Source organism: Lagopus muta, chromosome 1 (genome assembly GCF_023343835.1).
Source record: "Lagopus muta isolate bLagMut1 chromosome 1, bLagMut1 primary, whole genome shotgun sequence".
Lineage (NCBI taxonomy): Eukaryota > Metazoa > Chordata > Aves > Galliformes > Phasianidae > Lagopus > Lagopus muta.
Window position 1 is genome coordinate 98,171,940 of NC_064433.1, and position 18,504 is coordinate 98,190,443.

Consider the following 18,504-nt stretch of genomic DNA (forward strand, 5'->3'; position numbering starts at 1 on the left):
CCTTCCATCTCCCTTACCACCTAAGGGAATTTTTTGCTGTTCTTAGACCTCTAAGTGTCTAATAAATTATCATGTTTGAATTTTCTGTTTTCCTGGGATCTTTTGAAACTTTACTCCTCTCAGTTGCTTTCCCAATTCCCTCTCATTCGTAGGTCTTTTTTTCAGTAGCAGAAATGTCTTGGTGCTACTAGAGGAGCATTTTATTTCAGTAAAGGTCTTCGCAGAGCTAATACGATTTGGCATTTTACCTTCTCTGTTGTGTAATCAGATTTTACATTCCATAACACTTCAGAATCTCAAGACTGGTTTTTTTTGGTGAATTTCTATTTTCATAAAATGTTTTTTTTCTTAATAGGAGACTCAGATTTTTAAAGAAATATTTTAAAGGAAATTTGAATTTTAATTAATCAACCACTGAGATAAGGACAAGGAGATAGGGAAAATAAAAGCTCTAGACCTATGATCTCATGTTATTTATACCTGACATGGAACTTTGAAAATTGGTTATAAAGAGACTAGCTAGTTCCTGTGGTCATTATCCACATTATATGAATTGGGAATTATACTGGTTTGGCCCTAATTAGGTCCATAGAATGTAATTCAAGTAAACCATTAAAAGATTTATAACTTCAATTGGTCGAAAATTTAGATTATTAATATTGTCTGTCAGCAAGAAGGACTTGTGTTTCAAACAGCCACCCCAGGAAATTTAATGCACGTTAATTTAGAGCATTAGCTAATACCATATTTATTTATCCACAGGGACAAATTGACTCCTTAGGTTGCATTGACTGTGTAGAAGTATTTTCAAGCTTTCTTTAGGAGTCTTTTGAAACTTGACACATCACAAAGGTCAACAATATCTAAAGGTTAACTACTGTCAATCACAATGACATATTGTGTAATACAATCTAAAACTAAATTGCGAAGAAAAGGATCCTTCTATTTCAGACCTGCTTGTTTAAAAAGGAATATGCTTTTGACATGTTGACAGTTTCCTTATGCAATGTATATTGTTTTTACAGCCACCAATTAGATAATTTAGTCAAACGCAATTATCAGTGGCTTGTTGTATTTGCGTTAATAGCATGAAATACCTTAAAATACATTTGCAGTGAGTGACAGCCAACACTAACAAGTTTTAAACATTTCTAGAAATACTGACTTTTATTTATGTGTTAAAGAAATATGTGTGCAGGGAAGTCATTTTCTTTCTTAAGGAAGAGGGAAGTCTCTCCAAAACCAAAACTTTATTTTCAACAGCTACTTCCAGTATCACTAGAATCAATGCTAATATTTTTCTTGAGTGTCTGTTCTGCTGTTGAAAACTTAATAATAACTTGAATTTAGAGAATTGTGTTCAGAAAAATATATCAAAGCAAAACTGTGTTAAAGCATGTTCAATTCTTTCTTATCTGCCAGTAAACTAATCAAGTCCCTAAACAATTTCCTCCGTGCTTTTGGCTTACAATGAACATAAATTTCTGAAGAATTAACCTGTACATACTTGATACAGTTTGGGTAGATTAATGTTTATTGAGCCTGTCCAATTGTCTGTTTTTTTGTTTTTTTTTTTTTTAATTGTCATGCTAAGCATGAATGAATTGCTTGCAGGACTTAAGATGTAGAAGTAGTAGAACTCATAGGACACATGCTTTGCTGAGACTGTTGTCTGCAGGCTTGCTTCTTGTGCACATTGTTGCCAAGATTGTGTCTTTTAAGACACTGAATAAGAGTAACTTAATATTTCTGAGTTTGAAGCAGGATTTCTGTCATGCACTAGATGTGTTTACCCCTTGAAAAAGGTGTCACAGGAGACGTATCAAGTGGCTGACTGTTGAGTGAATGCCATGCAGTCATGCCCTAATACAAAGTTCTGATGGAAGGAAGAAAGGGTGTGTATGGAATCACATGAAAATTGTACTGTAAATGCTGTTCTATTTCTGCCACCCCTTGTCCCATATTTAAAGTAGTAAGTGCAGTGTTTATTTGGGACTTCCAACTTCCTGATTGCTTATTTGGATCGTAGTTTCCCACGTTAGCAAATGAGTTATCTCAACACGACAAGTGGGATTTGGTGTCTGCATGCACTTTTCTATGGGAGCCTTTCAGAGTCTAGTTAGTCTTTAAAAAAAATAAAAATGCTAAGATATTTTTTCCTCCCTTAAACTGCATAGCAAGTATTAAGCTACAGTCTTTAAAAGCATAGTTCTCCCTGGCTGCCCTTTAACTATTATTTTCAGACTTCTTAACAGTACTTCAGGTGTTCCACTCTTGTTTTCTGTTTAGGAGAAACCTTTCTTCTTTCCTAATGTCAGTGTATTTGGAGCTTGGCTCTCTTTGCATCCTAAGAACTTAGTTCTGGGAAGAAAAAAGTCTTCTCAGTCTTCACTGTGAATCAAGTAAATGTTTTCTTTGTGGTTGGTGGCTCAGCTACCATTCTTAGTATGTTTGAAGCAGTTTCCTATGTGAATCTAATTTTTGAATTGTTTTGTTTTTCCTATTGGTCACATTGAATTAAGGAGATTGTGATGGATGACAGAATGGCCAGGGTTGGAAAGGACATCAAGGATCACGAATCTCCAACCCCCTGCCACAGGCAGGGTCACCACCCTCCACATTTAATACTAGACTAGGCTGCCCAGGGCCCCATCCAGTCTGGCCTTGAACACTTCCATGGATGGGGCATCCACAACCTCTCTGGGCAGCCTGTTCCAGCACCTCACCACTCTCTCTGTAAAGAACTTCCTCCGACATCCAACCTCAATCTTCCCTCCCACAACTTAAAACCATTCCCCCTTGACCTGCAGTTATCTACCATTCCAAAGAGTTGATTCCCCTCCTGTTTGTAGGCTCCCTTTAGATACTGAAAGGCTGCAATGAGGTCACCCCGCAGCCTTCTTTTCTCCAGGCTGAACAAGCCCAGCTCCCTCAGCCTGTCCTTGTAGGGAAGATGCTCCTGTCCCCTGATCATCTTTGCGGCTCTCCTCTGGACCCTCTCCAACAGCTCCCTGTCTTTCTTGTACTGGAGGCTCCAGACCTGGATACAATACTCCAGATGGAGTCTCACAAGAGCAGCGTAGAGAGGTTAAATCACCTCCCTGTCCCTGCTGGCCACCCCTCTTTTGATGGAGGATGATACCAAAAAGCATATTATTATGTAAAAGAATTGCTTATATACTCATTGTAGAAAGCTCTTGGTTCCCTGGGCGTGTAATGGAGGACTGAGTCCTGAAGAGCTTTCAGTCTGCAATCTCTGAGTTGCAGTTGTCATTGACATAATATTTTCTTTCCTCTGTTTTGTCTGTGAAACAGCTGAGGTGAAAGTGGGTGGAGAATGTGGTTTAAACTGTTCTGTAGTTTTACAGACAGAGGAATAAGGATTTGGGAGTCTAGGTTCTCTCTTTCCTTCCACTACTGCTACTGTTACACTGCTGAGTAAAAATCTACCTGTTTCTTTCAAGTTCAGATATCCCGTGTCCCTTTCATATGGGATGTTCCTTTTCTTTTTGTTTTTATGTGTGGTCCCAGTTTTCTCTTGTTAGTGCTGTGATTTTTCAGACTTCCTTTATATTTAGCATATAGTGTGAAATCTGTTTTGTGAAGTATTGGAAAGCCTTACTGGATGATGGCTTTAACTTTGATTAATAACAGGATTAATGAAAATGAGGCATATGGAATAGAAGTGCTGTGAGCCTTTGTGCGGTTTCTAGGTTCAGTAGGATATGAAGGCTTGAAATTGCTTAGGTGTATTGTTTACTTTAAGTAAGAACTTCAAAACTGTATCCATATTAGGAAAAGTTGGCTGTTACTTTATGTCCTAACAGAGTATTTTTTCTTGCTTTGAACATGTAACAGAGGAGTGGTTGAATGGCATTTCTTATTATGTGCCAAGACACAAGTATAAGATGAGTTATTCTGGAAGCATCTCAGATCATGCTTATCTGTCTTTTGAATTACAGTTGTGTTCTGAATTTGTTGCTTTAAATGAGTAAACTCATTTAAACTCATAAATTCTCTAATTGCAGGCCAGTAATACTATGGTGAGCTGTTGATTTAAAATGTTGATTTAACCCAAGTGTGCAAAAGTTCTTAGGTTAGTTTGACTTTCTAGATCAAAATGTATAAAAACTGTTTTCCCTCTTCTTCCATGTTACAGCAAAGCCTTTTAGAAAACAAAACATGACAGCTTAAAGCTGGTTTTCAGCAGTTTGGAATGCTGAACATTTATGAATAAATACGCTTTTTGTGGTACCTTCCAAAGCTTTTAAGATCTATGATTGAGTGTCTCTGTGACTTGAAAATTCTGAGTTTTCTCCTGACTCCACTGTGCAAGTGGAGTTGTTCTGGACAAATTCAACTGCAAAATTTCCTTCTTCTTCCTTACATGCAATTTATAAAGAATGTGTGGATTTCCAGGAAAGCTTTTGATTGTGCAAATTATCAATGCACAGGAAAAAAAAAAAGCAACATGGAGATTATGCTCAGGGTGATTTCCTCATTTTGGAAGGTCTTTTTCTTTAAAAGGTAGAAGGCAGTACACAGAGCTACTAAGTGCCTAGGAGGAAAATATACTTAAAATTCTCTTTCATTTTTAACGTTATTTTCTACATCATAAGTAAAATAGATATAATTTTATATCCAAATAAATATAGTAGTCAGTTTCATTTTTGTGTAAGCATTATTCTCCATACATATTCTGATTCATGTTGTATTGTGTTTGCTAAATGTTTTACTGGTATGTGATGTGTGTATCAGCTTAAATACAGGACAGATGACCTGCCATTAGTCACTATTCCAATAAACAGGGTTTATCACCATGAATAAGACATGAACAAATGGAGTAACGAGCTGCTCCAGTGTAAGTTAAAGGGATGTGCTGGGTGGGTAGGAGTGCAGTGCATGTATGGGAACTGCTGAGTCACGGCCTGAACCTCTGATCACCTGAGGTGAGCCATGAGTCAGCCAGAGGAGCACAGGTGAAGGCAATTCACCTGTGCTGCTGGAAGGGATGGAGCCTGGCTCCACCCCTCCTAGACCTATTTAAGAGCTGGCTACCACTGGGGATGGATCTCTTCTGGAGATCCTCTCTTTTGGTGTCTTCTGGTGAGCTCAACCCAAGGGTAAGCTCTTCCACTTATTCTCTTTTTGTGATCGTTGTCTGCTTTGCCTTACTCTCTTGATTATATTGCAATTATAACATCTTGATATCTATTGATTATACACAATTATATTGTGATTATAACATCTTGGTTATACAAGTGCATAAACAGAACGGTTCCGTGGCAACGAACAATCCTGTTCATGGAATTCTGTTGTCTAAAGAATAGATTTAAGAATATGAACTAAAAAGTAAAGTATATCACTGAATGGAAAAGGTGAGGAAGGCCTTAAAGGTAAGAGAGAAACAGTGCTGCTGAATTAGTGGTGTAGAGTCAGAAAGACTTGAGGCTTGGAAGTAAGTACATTTATAGCCAGTGAAGTTGCTTGTGTTTTTGCAGTATGGTACTAACGTGCACTCTTCAGTCTGTAGGAGTGCTAAATCACTAATAAGCATAAGTGCAATAGCATTTTATTTCTGAACCCTTAACACTTCAAATATCAGTAACTACTAAGTTTAAGCATATGCTAATATGTGTGGTTGTTAGCATATACTCCATATTATTCTGCATTTTCTTTAGCGTAGGTTATCAGCATGAATGAGGAAGTTAATCCTAATAATGTCTAGTTGACCACTAATACTAGCTCTGTGTACAGTAAAACACCAAAAATTGTTTATAAAGTGAAGCAAGAATGGAAGTCAAATTTGTCATGGTGGCCAAGGCAAACTATTAAGAATGATATTCTTAGATATTCTTGATGTATTTAGTGATGTAGGCAGAACTCTTTCTGCTCTTTGCTTTTAGAACAGTAATACTGTACTCATTCTTGTACTCATTCTCTGTTCTTGCTATACAGAATGAAGGTATATATGATATCTTCTTTGTGGCTTTAAAAATCTGAATAAACATAAGATCAGAAATGCACAAAAAGGCCCAAGATGACTAAATGTTACATTAATGAATGAGTATTTTAGAGTGTTAATGCGTATGTAATCTTTTGTCTTACATAAATCATATTTTAGCTAAATGCCAGTACCTGAAGAAATTCATTATAAAATTGCTGTATGAATGCATGCTTCTTTCCCTCTGCCTAAGACTTGCTTTTTAAGCGGTACTAATATCTAACATCTTTTGATTTTTGGCTTATAGCTAAATAAGTTCTTAATTTTCTTTGCCAGAATTCAAGTTTATGATTTTCTCTCTTAAGTCTTAAGCCTTAACACTACTTTGGACAAATTCCTTGCTAGTATTTGCTGTAGACACGTTGGTATTGCTACTCACACATTAGTGATGATATTCTTGTCCATTTTAAATCCATTTCTCTTTGGTGTGAGCCTATAAAATAGCATGCTATAAGAATGGAAATTGCACAGCTCTTCTTGAGGCTGTTGGAAAAGAAACCTCAATGATGACTGCATTTTACAAAAGTCAGTGCTGTCCCATCTTTCTGCCTGTGCATATGTCCTATTTTGTTGGCTAAGCTTTCTTAGTAACCAAGATATTTTCTTTTTCTTGCTTATCACCTTAAGAACCACCTTAAGAACCACCTTATCACCTTTCGGTTTTCTGCAGCCATTATCGCATTGGTCAAGTGTGTTCATTCTACTTAAAGCTAATCAGTGATATTCTGTGAAATGAAGGTGTTTTTGGCATCCTGCAGATTGGTTTAGAATTAGTAGTCTGAGTCTCTTCAATATGAGCTTTACATAATAATTTGAAGGTTCTTCCTTCTGACATTAATCTTTGTAATGAATAAAAAGATGGCTGTGTTCTTTGTATTAGAAAGTTGTATGTTTTCATGTAAACTTCAGAAAGGTACTCAGTATTAATAAATCATCAGCTTTTGCTGAGAAATTTTAGCTTCTTTGTCCTCTGTGATGGAAACAAATACAAAATTTCTAATCAAGGAAAACAATGTGTACATGTCCAAGTAATAGCTGGTTTTAGTGCCCTGCGTTTATAGATATTACAAGAATCTGGTAGTGAGTGCCTGTCCTAAGATACATGTAACAACGTGGTAAGTTTTCTTTTATCTAGATGGAGTGTTACTGTTTTCCTATTCTACAAGTATGTTTGATGTCAATACCTTTACTATTTTGGGACTCTGTTGGCAGCTGTTAATGGTCTCTGTTGCATACTAAGCTTTTATGGATTTAATATGCTAATTTATATTCTTGCAGTATTAATATAACATCACAGTACTTGAATGTTAAGAACTAATCCATTATTCTGCCAAGCTAAATTCTTCCAAGGTCCTTATTTTGATAATCCTAGATATTAAGAGGGAAAAAGGGGGATAGGCAGGATGTTTTAAGTGAAACCAAGGCTGCTTATGTTCTGAAACCGTTAGACTCCGTGTAACTAGGTTACACGTTACTCAGAAAAGTGAATGTTTCTAATATCTTATGTTCTTGAAGCTGCAACTAACGAATTCACATTGACATGACAGAAAATATGTAGGTTGCCTTGAAAATAATGCCTACTATTTATTTTCATGGGAACTACAACATGGGATACGAAGAACACAATAACACTATTTGATAGAGCAAATACTCTGCTACAAAACACTGTTGTTCAACATAGTCACCATCATTAGGTGATTTGTGTGGATGAGCTGATCAAGTTGCTCTTCATTTTGTAGTGTGGCAGCTGTACATGGCTGTCTGGAACATGGCTTGTCTTCCATGTCGCTGTTGCCTGTGCTGAAACACACCAACCACTGCCTCATTGTGCTCTGCTGTTTGGTTTCCACAAACATTCAGCAAGTGTTGATGAATGTCAGCAGGAGCAATTTTTTTTCTGCATGGAGGAATTCACTGACACACCTTTGCTTCATACATGTTTCCATGTCACATACCATTCTGTCAGACTGCCCCTGTGCTGCCGTGTGTTGCATACAACAAAAGGTAATGGAATAATAGTGGGAAGGTTCAGCTTCTCTTGCCATACCACCAACATCTGCCTCAGACATCATGGACCAATGTAATAAAACAAGAAATGTTACTTTTGGAGCAGCCCCTGTATGTCTACATCACTACCTACACCAAGACAGCCACAGACATTCTGTTGCCATTCGGTTAGTACTGTTAGTTTGAAGTCCCTGAATTAACACAGATTTTTTTTTTTTTCCTTGTTCATTTGGACTTTCTGTTATTCTTTTGTTCTGTCCGAGCACAGACACAGTAAGAGACAGTAGTCTAAAAATCTTGATTTTTGTGGTAATTTTAACTGGTACTACTGTCTCCCATATCTGTCTGCCTAGCTGTGGGAGAACAACTTTTCAACAGTGGATGAGGACTGAGCCAGAGGTAACTTGGCCCATGCAAGTCAGTGGGATGGTCAGCTTTAGCTTGGTGAAGTTACCAGAAGAAGATGAGGTGGGAGGCCCAGTTTATATTCTTGAGGGCAGAGTTGCTGTTCAGAGAGACCTCTGCAGTCTGAGGGAATGGTCTGAAAGCAACGTTATGTATTATCAAGGACAAATGCAAATACATGTTCCCAAGAAAGATGAAGTCTGTGCCTGTACTAGCTGGAAAGCCCTTGTGGTTCCAGGCTGTCAGCAAGCTGAGTGGGAGCCTGCCCTGGCAGCAAGGAAGGCCAGCAGCATCCTGGTTCATAGGAGCAAAAGCACAGGTGGTAGAGCTAGAGGAACGATTGTGCCTCGATATTCATAGTGCTCTGATTTGGACCCACAGTACAAGAAGGTCACTGACATGATGAGGTGAACATCAGTGAACTGGTTAGGGACTGGAGCGCTCCTGTGAGGAAGGGAGAACTTGTGGGAGGACCTTGTACCTATGGGAAGGCCGTTGCCCAGCTGGAACCAGGCTTTTCACAGCAGTGTGTGTTGGGAGGATGTGAATCAAAATTTTTCATTTGGGGCAAGAGATTCACTGTGGATGTAAGGACCACTTTTCTCTGTGAGGAGAGACGGACAGTGGAGGAGGCTGCCCCGAGAAACTGTGGGCTCTATTGCACTTCAAAGACTGCAGCTCAGCATGGCCACATGACCATTTCCTTCCCCATGGTGCGACAGCAGAGAGAATGGGAAACAAAGCAGAACTCGTGAGAAAAAATATTAGCTAAGACAGATGAGGAAAGTGGAAACAAAAAAACAGTGCTAACAGTATATATGGCTCACTGCAATTACCACCTGCTGTCTGACACCCATTGCTAGCATGATGCCTGGCAGCACCACAGGGTATCACCCTGCCAGCCAATGCTCTCAACCCCCAAGCAATGGCTGCTCCCAGCCAGTGTTATGGCCTTCAGTGTGGTGCCACATGGTATGGAGTGATTCCTGTCTTCATTTTGGTCCCACCTTCTTGTCTGTGCCATTATGGTGGTGGCCTTGCCCCAACAAGTGTCCTGGTCCAGCCCCAGGCATGCATATATCACTCAGCAACAAACAAATGGTGTATGATTGAAACTGTTCTGGATGAAACTGACATGCTGCGTAGAGTAAGAGGTTGTACACCGTGACTTCCATGGGTGCCTTTCAATCCTAGTATCTCTGTAGTTTTACTGTACAATTAGGGATATTTAAATACAACCAGGAATTTATGTTCAGTTAATGTAATTGAGTGCAAGATTTATTATAAATACAGAGAAATTTCCTGAAGTTGATATAGCTTGGCATGAAAGAGCTATGACACGAGAGTGTCCTGTTAGCATTATCACTATGGGCAGTGAATTACTCTATGAGCATTCTGCTGCATCTTGGATCAGACATGCACAGTGTATCATGTAAAACTAGCTTCTGTTTCTTAAGAGGCGTTTAGTAACTCAATACATTTAAGAAATCCCCAAAATAACTTTGAATTGAATGAAGCTAAAGAAAAGAATGTCCTTAATTATCTTCAACTGTTTTCAGAAAAAGATTGGTTCAGCTTACTAGAGCTGTATGTTCACAGTTGAAAATTCTGGGTTAAATGAAATGTGGATCAAATGCCAGGCAAAAATGATAAACTTTGGTATGACTTTCTGTGCTTGGCGCTTTGATAGCACTTGGATTAGTCATGGAGAGAGGTCAATCTTTGGTCATTATATTTCAACAGCTGTTTTGTTTTGTATGTAAGACATTGCTATGTTTTAGTTGATGAAGAGCCTATCAGTGGAATGCTGTTACATCATAAGACATAACTTCAATTAGTATGAACCTCTAGAATATCACTTAAACTAAATATTAAGATTTTCTGTGCTTTGAGTAAGTAAATAAAAAACTCTGTATTAATCTTCCCTCTCTATGAGGAAGGATGAAATGGGAACCTGTATTCTGAATGTCAAAACAGAAAGGAAAAAAAGGAAAAGCTTGCTTATTTGATTGTATTGGTTTAGCAAGATCAGAAAAGTATTTTTTTTGGTGGCTTAGCAGGATTGTTTTTTTGTTGTTGTTTTTAACTCTAAAAACATTGGGAAGGACAACATCTGTAGACTTCTGACTTTGGAGATGCTCTGTAGTCTGGTGTATAGGAAATATCAAATTCAGAAAAGGCTATTTTATGAGGAATGTTGGGAGTGCTGCAACTTCTCATGAATTCATCTTTTCCTTGTTCCGAAAGGTTTTAAATTCTTAGAATAGACCCAGTGGATCTTCAAAGTATATGTTTTACTTTCTTTCCATTATGGTTTGAAATCCTGTGAAATCCACTGTGGTCTGTGACATGTTTTTACCTGTAGGACAAGGTGCATGATCAAAGTCAACTGTCAGTGTAGGCAAGCTCTGCCTTTCCAAAATAAGTAGCTAACATGTGAACAGGGGAAAAAAAAAAAAAACAACGTTATAGATTGTATAGACAAAAGTAATGAATAAAGTTGGATGAATAAGAGAGTCTTTCTGCATTTCTCTGAGCATACATAGATAAATTAGATCCTTTTTGTAAGCCTTTCTTCATCAAAATGCTCATCTATTGTAATGAAGTGATATTATTAAGCCTAAATTACTTTTAAGAAACTCTAGAACTTCAGCTTTAACTGAAGAAGTTCCTTCTTGTACTGAAAAGCAAGGATGCAGTTACATAAGTGTTGAGGATGTTAATTCTCAGCCACTGCTTTGAACTTTTATTCTTGCGATCAAAAGTCTTGTTCTTAGACTCTCTTTGTTCCAGGCTCTGTATTGCAGTATTATGTTCTTTGTAGGTGTGCCCATAGAAACCTGTTCTCATGTCCTACTGTTCATAAAATAGCAACAGTTTTTGCCAAGTTGCATAGCCCAGTTTCCCACTCTAATGTGCATTATTCATATCCTTCAGTAATGGGAAGAATTGATAGAATGCAAATATTATAAATAATTGCAAGTGGGTTTACATTATGTGTACAAAGATATAGCCACTCTCCATTGAGGAGGTAAATTATAGAGGACTACGAAACAAATTTCCTATGGCCAAACAAGTGTTCACTTTAATTTGAAAATTAATGGCTATGCGATTAAAAAAATACTTGTTGTAGAAAAGTAATTTCTTCTATCTATCATACATTGTTCTTGTTCCATTCACATGGTTGTTAATATGTTTTTAAATTATACTGTGGAGTTGTTTGTTTTTGTTTTTTTTTTGTAAAGATAATTGTATAATGTTGAAAATATGTTTCACCAAGTTAAGTGAAATAATGCAGCTTCTGAAATGAAACTTTGGAGTTGCATATGTTTAGTATTTATTTTACTGTCACTTTTGAAGAATTTTTTAGAGTTTTCAAAAGTGCTTTAACACTTTTTTTCTTTTCCTTTTCAGTCATTATTTAACCTACTGGAGTTTCGAAGGCTAGTTTTGAATTTCAATCCTCCTGCGAATGCTCAAGACTTGCCCCGAAACCAAAAGGTAAATTAGGAGCTGACTTCCCCTAGTGGTTAATGAGGACATTTCTCTCTTGTAATTGAATTTTGTACTGCTCTGTAGCTCAAATTAGCACATTTTATAGAAGCCAATTAACACTGCTCTGAGCTTTCTATTACGGATCTTACCTAAAACATGTTGACTACGCAGTAGAGTAGTACTTTCTTAACATCCTGGCCTATAGAATTTGCTTAGCATACTATGCTAAGTATAATATGCTGTTTAGACTTGATTTGTTGAATGGGCTTCTCTGATAGTGGTAGCACTGATGTTAGTGAGTGTGCGGTTTTAATGTGGAAGTAGTTTGTATGAACAAACATGTTTTATTCTGCTCCTCTCGCACTGTAGGTATGGGCATACTTTTGGGTTGCTCTGCATAGTTTTGATCAGTGTAGTTTTACCTGTAACATTACTGTTGACAAGGAGTGTGTGTTAATTATTTGCAATTCAAGATCTGAGAATAAGCCTTTGATTATTAGTTGGTCTCTTCTAGCCTTTTAGCAAGGTGATAGTAAACATAAATTCTCCAGTGTTCATTGTGGTCATTGTGGTATTCATATAGAACTGAGGAGTGGAGAAGTTGGCTCAGATTTCTCGTAATCTCAGACTAATGTGGAGGAGTGGTCATGAACTGAGGGACAAAATAGATCAAGTTATTTTCCTTTAGAGGATATCCTCTGAGGAAAGATGTATGGGTACACAAATGAATTCTCTGTTACACATTCTTTTATAAGGAAGAAATAGAAGAAGGAAGTTGCTGTATGTTATGTAAAAGCATCTAGGATCCTAATTTTCAGCAATGCAGAGCAGTGGATTTTTTGCATATCCTGAAATAAGACTATTGTCTTTTGCCCATTTCCTTAAGATTTTATAAAGAGAGTGTGTTGACAGCCTGGCTTAAAGTTGTTTGGCATTGGAGGATTGACTGGAATGTTCACTAGGAAAAAAAAAGCTGCAATTTGAAAAGCAAAAGAAAACAAATAGAGATGGTGTCCATTTTCTAAACCTTTAGGTATGCACCATAAAAGGGAAGCTGCATGTTCAGTCAGAACTGTATTAATCCTCCCTTCCACCCCTTCCCCCTCTGCTTAAAGAGCAAGTTGTCACTTGTTTTCTTTAGGAAAAAGTGTTTGCATTAAATCATGAGATTTTGTGAAAATACAGCATTGATAGAGTTAGGAGCATATCACAAGAGGATGACAGATTGGTATATTCTAGTAAGAAGGACAGGATAAAATCATGCTTTGCTCCAGCAAGGCAATTCACAGGTAAAGAGATAATAATTGCAAGCTATTGTCTTTGAGAAATATCTTACTCAAGCATTGCCACAAGCAGCCATATTCATTTAGCAATTTAAAGTGCTATTTCTTAGAAATTCTTATCATTACAAACATGTAATGATCGTATGAGATGATGAGACAGCAAACTGTAGGATTCAGGTAGGAACCTTGCTTGCTTGCAAGCCTACTAGTAAGAATCTCTGGCAGTAGTTCCTATCCTCTCCTATGTTTAAGCTTAACTTAGATTCCAGAGTGGAATTGTAATTAATCCATATAATTGTATCTCATACCTGAAGCTGAAAAAGGATTGTATTAACATAAAAATATTTTGAGAGGAGAAAGAACAAGAATAAAAAGGCCCTTGGATTTACTTATGTCTGCTTACTTGTTTTAACAAATATTTTTACCTACTGTGGTGGTGTGTGTTTGTTTGTTTGTTTTGTAGGTGGTGGTGGTTTCTTCTTGCTTTGTGTGTGTATGTGTGGTGTGTTGCTTATTTCCCCTTTCCTCCCTATCTAGTATTAAACCCTGGATGTGACTGATATTCCTTGCTCATAGAACAAGTTTTAATAAGCTCAGCTTTGGTTCTTGTTGATGGAAAGTAGAGTTTAATGCCAGGATCGTAAAAGTGTCGTGGTATAGAATTAAAGCATATCGTTGCTCTTCAGTGCACAGTGAAGTGTTTCTGATATCTATTACCAATATATTGAATTCAAATTCAAATGCAAAATTTTCTATCTGGAAATCATTGGGAAAAATTGTGGCATAACAAATGAAACTTCTACCACCAGCACAAAAACAACAAAATCCACACGCACTTATTTCAGCTGATTGAACTTTGCTTTTCTTGACTTTTAAACTTCAGTATACACTTAAAATCTCAAATAAACTTTTCTTCCTTTCTGAAATTCCTTCTTCTTCATTAGTGGATCAGTCAGCTTCCCATGGAGCAAAATATGATTCTCTGTACTTGCTGCATCCTACATGCTTTCCCAGTTATCTGTTCATATGAAAGCATAAGGTATTTTTTGCTGTAATCAGGGAGGCCACAAACATATTTGATGTAGAGTAGATCTTCAAGAAATGTTCAGTTATTACAGGAAAAGAGTTAATGTGCTACAGGTTAGGACATTGTTCACTGTTTCAACATTTTTGGCATGCCAGTGTGCTGGCATAGTGCTTGACAATAATGAATGCTTGCTACGTATCAAATACGTAGATTGTTTTAGAAGTATTCCTTAATCACAAATTGTCCCAACATCACTGCATTAACAAGGTGCTTATGCAGGCAAGATATGTGATAAATTAGAGAACATTTTAGATAAGAATTTTCCATATAACTTCTATTTTAAAGTTGAATTCAACTTTTTTCTTGTTGCACATAGAGTATGCTTCAAAATGGAGACCTTATGCTGTGCTGTGTTTACTTCATCAGTTCTTTTGTTCTAATACACAACTCCTTGTGACCCAGCTAAATCCATTTGAAGATTTTAGCCTTTGTTTAGTGAAAATCACTGTTTGTTGTGCTAGTACCTGCATATTCTGGTTGAGGATCATGACAAATGCATTAAAAGAGCACTTTCAAAGAAAAAAAATTACTAGTTTTAGAAAACCTTTTTAGACTTTACAGATTATTCCATGTACTCTTTCTGAAATCACTATCCTTTTCTTTAACTGAAAACTGCATGCCTGACAGTCAGCCAAATCATTACTGTAAATTTGGTTGATGCAGTTGTGTTCCTTGTCAGTGTACTTGCAATTTAATAGTACAGAGGTGATATCTAGAGCATTGTGGTCAACTGTCTATGTTATGCATATGAATAGATAATTGAGACTACAGAAGATTCTTGATAAATTGTAATTCTGTTCATCTTTAGTAGATCACTCTATTAAAATTGTAAGAACGAATCACAGTTAGTTTCCCTGTTTTATAATTGTAAATTGTTTTAAATATGTAAATGGAAGACTAAATTATATTCTCAAATTATGAAAATTCATTGTAGAATTAGGATGGCGTTTGGTGAAGCCTTTGATCTTTCCTGTGAACATTGGTTATAATTGGTGTTTTGCAGAGGGAACTAAAAGAGCAAAGAAAATTTGTTGAGAATTTACATGACTAGAAGTAGTTTCTAGGTATTATGAAGAACACGTTTTAATTCCTCACTGCCGTGATATTTGAAACTGAAATAAAGCCTTTATGTACTAGAAGCTTTATACATACTGAATTGACATGGGAATGACTAAACAAGTCTGATCTTTGATTAGTGTGTTTGTCATCAAGTAATTCCAGTTTGATGGGCATCTGACAGCTGTGCTCTTTGAATGATACTTCGTTCTAAGTACAAGTGGATATTACATGGGTTTTAGTTTCACAAGTGTGTCTGCTACCCACTAAGGACTAAGAGTGATAGTTAATCTCCACATTAAACCAGTGGATTAATCTGTGTTGTGATTGATTGTGTTTCAGTTTACTTATTCTTCATTATAAGGGCCTGATAGAAATAAGCATAGGGAATTTGGGCTTGTTGCCCAGAGTGTATAAGATTTAGTGGTAAGTAGGTTTTGGGATTAACAGATCTGTCCACTTGTTCATTCGGCCTTATTTTAAGCTAAACAGTCACATCTCGATGTGATTTCAAAAAGCTGTCAGTTTCTGAAGTGTAATTTTCTTTCCAGATAATTACATTATTTTGTAAATAGGACATTATTTTGTAGTACCAAGAGGTCTTGTGCACAAACTGGGACAGGATGTTCCTGCAACATCAGGAAGCATGTCTTTATTGTGAAGGTGTCAGAGCTCTGGCGCAGGTTTCCCAAGGAGTTTTGAAGTTTTCTCCTTGCTAATTTTCAAAAGCTACCTGGGCACCATGCTCTGGCTGACCCTGCTTGAGTCAGGGGTTGGAGCAGATGGACACAGAGATCCCTGCCAACCTCAAGTATGCTGTTGTTCTGTGATAAATCTGACAAGTAAAAGGCAACACAACCTCGATAGCAATGGAAGTAAACTTAAATATTAGTTTGACAATTGGCAATATATATGCTTAGTTCATTCACCAGCACTTTTGTCAACTGTATCTTTGTTACTGCTTTATTAAATATTTTTAATTCTTCAAATACAGGAGCATAGGAATTTGCCTTTCATGCGTGAATTGAGGTACCTGTTTGCACTTCTGGTTGGTTCAAAAAGGAAATATGTCGACCCATCTAGGGCGGTTGAAATTCTTAAAGATGCTTTTAAATCAAATGATTCTCAACAGGTAATTTATGTTTTTTTTAATTCAAAATTATATATGCTCTCATACGGTCATATAACAGTAGGATTTTGCTCTTTCCAGAAACACTTTATTTCTACAGAAACATCCTGCATGAGGTTATATGGTTAGGGTATTTAATTACAACAACATGCTGAAGTTAGTGCCTGGTGAAAGTAATATTAGTCACTGTTGGATACCAGAGGGTTTGAACAATAGGATTCATAAGATGCCTTTGAACTGCAGTGGTATGAAAGCTGAGTCCAAGTAATAACGATCACAAGACTACATAGAGGCTGAGGAACACTAGAATATTAATGTGCTGTAAGAGGTGCATGTGGAAAAAAAAAAAAAAAAAAAAAAAAAAAAAGCAAACACAAAAACAAACCATGGCATAGTCTTGGGGATTGTGTGACTTTGGAATTCTTGTAGGGGAAGGAATACTGCTATCTTGATATTGCAGAGTGACATACCACTGTATTCTGTAATGTATGTGAATGTTTACTGATCATTTAATATTTTCCAACAGCAAGATGTTAGTGAATTTACACACAAATTACTAGATTGGTTGGAAGATGCCTTCCAAATCAAAGCTGAAGAAGAGAGGTAAGATTTTTTTTCTAACCCTGTGTATTGAACGTTTAGTTGAGGAAAAGACAAACCAAACAGAAATCTACTTTTAACTGTATGGCTGAAAAAGATCTGAGCTTGTAGCTGTACTCGTTAAAATGTAATTTTCCTTGTATGCTGATAGCTTCAATTTTCTGAATTTTCTTTTTCACCTTCTTCTTTCATGTTAAATATCCAGAATATATAAATAGTAGAGATATGTGTTGTCAGTAATGTTAAGCTTTTTTTTTCATTTGAATGCAGTTTAATTTTCAATACCATAGTTTAAATTCTTCAAAACCTTGCTCCTGTTTTTGTTCTCAGAAGGTGAATGCTGGTAGTTTGTGTAAGTGAACATCTACTTGTAAACTGCTTTTTGAACATATACTTGTTTCTATAGTGTCTGAAAAAGTAGTTCTTTACAAATTTATTTTGATTTGAATTTGATTTACATAAGTTTTGCTGGAATTAAGTGCTTCTGAAACTTAATTTTCAGACTATACTCACCATTGCAAATATGTGAATGTTTGTTGTCATTAGAGGAAAGTACAAAACAGTGAACTGTAACTAAGTAAAATAGTCAGCATTTCTATAATAAATTTAAAATATCTTACACATTTTTGTAAGAATTTATGGCTTTCTGTGATCTTGTACTAATGTGCTTTCTGTTTTCAGGGATGGAGAGAAACCAAAGAACCCAATGGTGGAGTTATTTTATGGACGATTTCTAGCAGTTGGTGTACTTGAAGGTATGTGCCTGAATTTACTTGGACTTTTGTGCAGGTGTGTTTTCAGTGGTAGTCTAAATGCACAGATGAATGATGCAGTTGTAACATTTTTAGCTGTCTGCAAAAATAAGCTTGGAGAATACACCTGCAGAATGTGTCAAAAGGTTTGTCCTGAGAAGATGAGACTAACAGTGAATGTGGTGAACTTCAGCCATCATGAATGACTGTTTCATTACCTTATAAAGCTGAGTGTGTCCTGAAGTGTAGTGGAAGTTGAGTTGCAGACCAAAAATGATTGCTAGAACTGATAATCAGAGCATTTTTGTCATTTGCTAATGGTATACAGAAGGTATACAGAAGACAAGTGACTACATTTTATTGAGCTAGTCTCTCTCAATCTTCTTCATTTAACGGAATTTAAATTTTCAGTTCTATTTGTCTGCACAGTTTCTGTTGTGGATAACTCATCTTCTTTAAAGTATTGTTCAAGGAACCATTGGAAACTTGCTCAAGGGCAGTGTCAGAGAGTGTGCTGAGCAGTCAGAGAACTGTACAACAAGCTTTCCTTTATCTAACTGGTTACAATTTGTGGAAATGCAGCCTTTTATATTTTCCAGTGGATGGAAAGTGTGAAAGCATTTGTAATGTTGCTGATTCTGTCCCTGCCCAGAGAGCAAATAATTGTTGAGATGCATTTGAATGAA

At 36.7% G+C, this 18,504-nt stretch overlaps 1 protein-coding gene across 3 annotated transcripts in view; it reads left to right on the plus strand.

The window, feature by feature from the left end:
* The window catches only part of USP25 (ubiquitin specific peptidase 25), an 89,943-nt gene that overhangs the window by 38,277 nt on the left and 33,162 nt on the right, over positions 1–18,504 (plus strand). For all 3 annotated transcript variants that reach the window (XM_048936737.1, XM_048936727.1, XM_048936746.1), the window contains exons 6-9: positions 11,831–11,917; positions 16,332–16,469; positions 16,993–17,069; positions 17,748–17,821. In XM_048936737.1, coding sequence (XP_048792694.1) covers positions 11,831–11,917; positions 16,332–16,469; positions 16,993–17,069; positions 17,748–17,821 — 376 coding nt within the window. The remainder of the gene's footprint in view (positions 1–11,830; positions 11,918–16,331; positions 16,470–16,992; positions 17,070–17,747; positions 17,822–18,504) is intronic.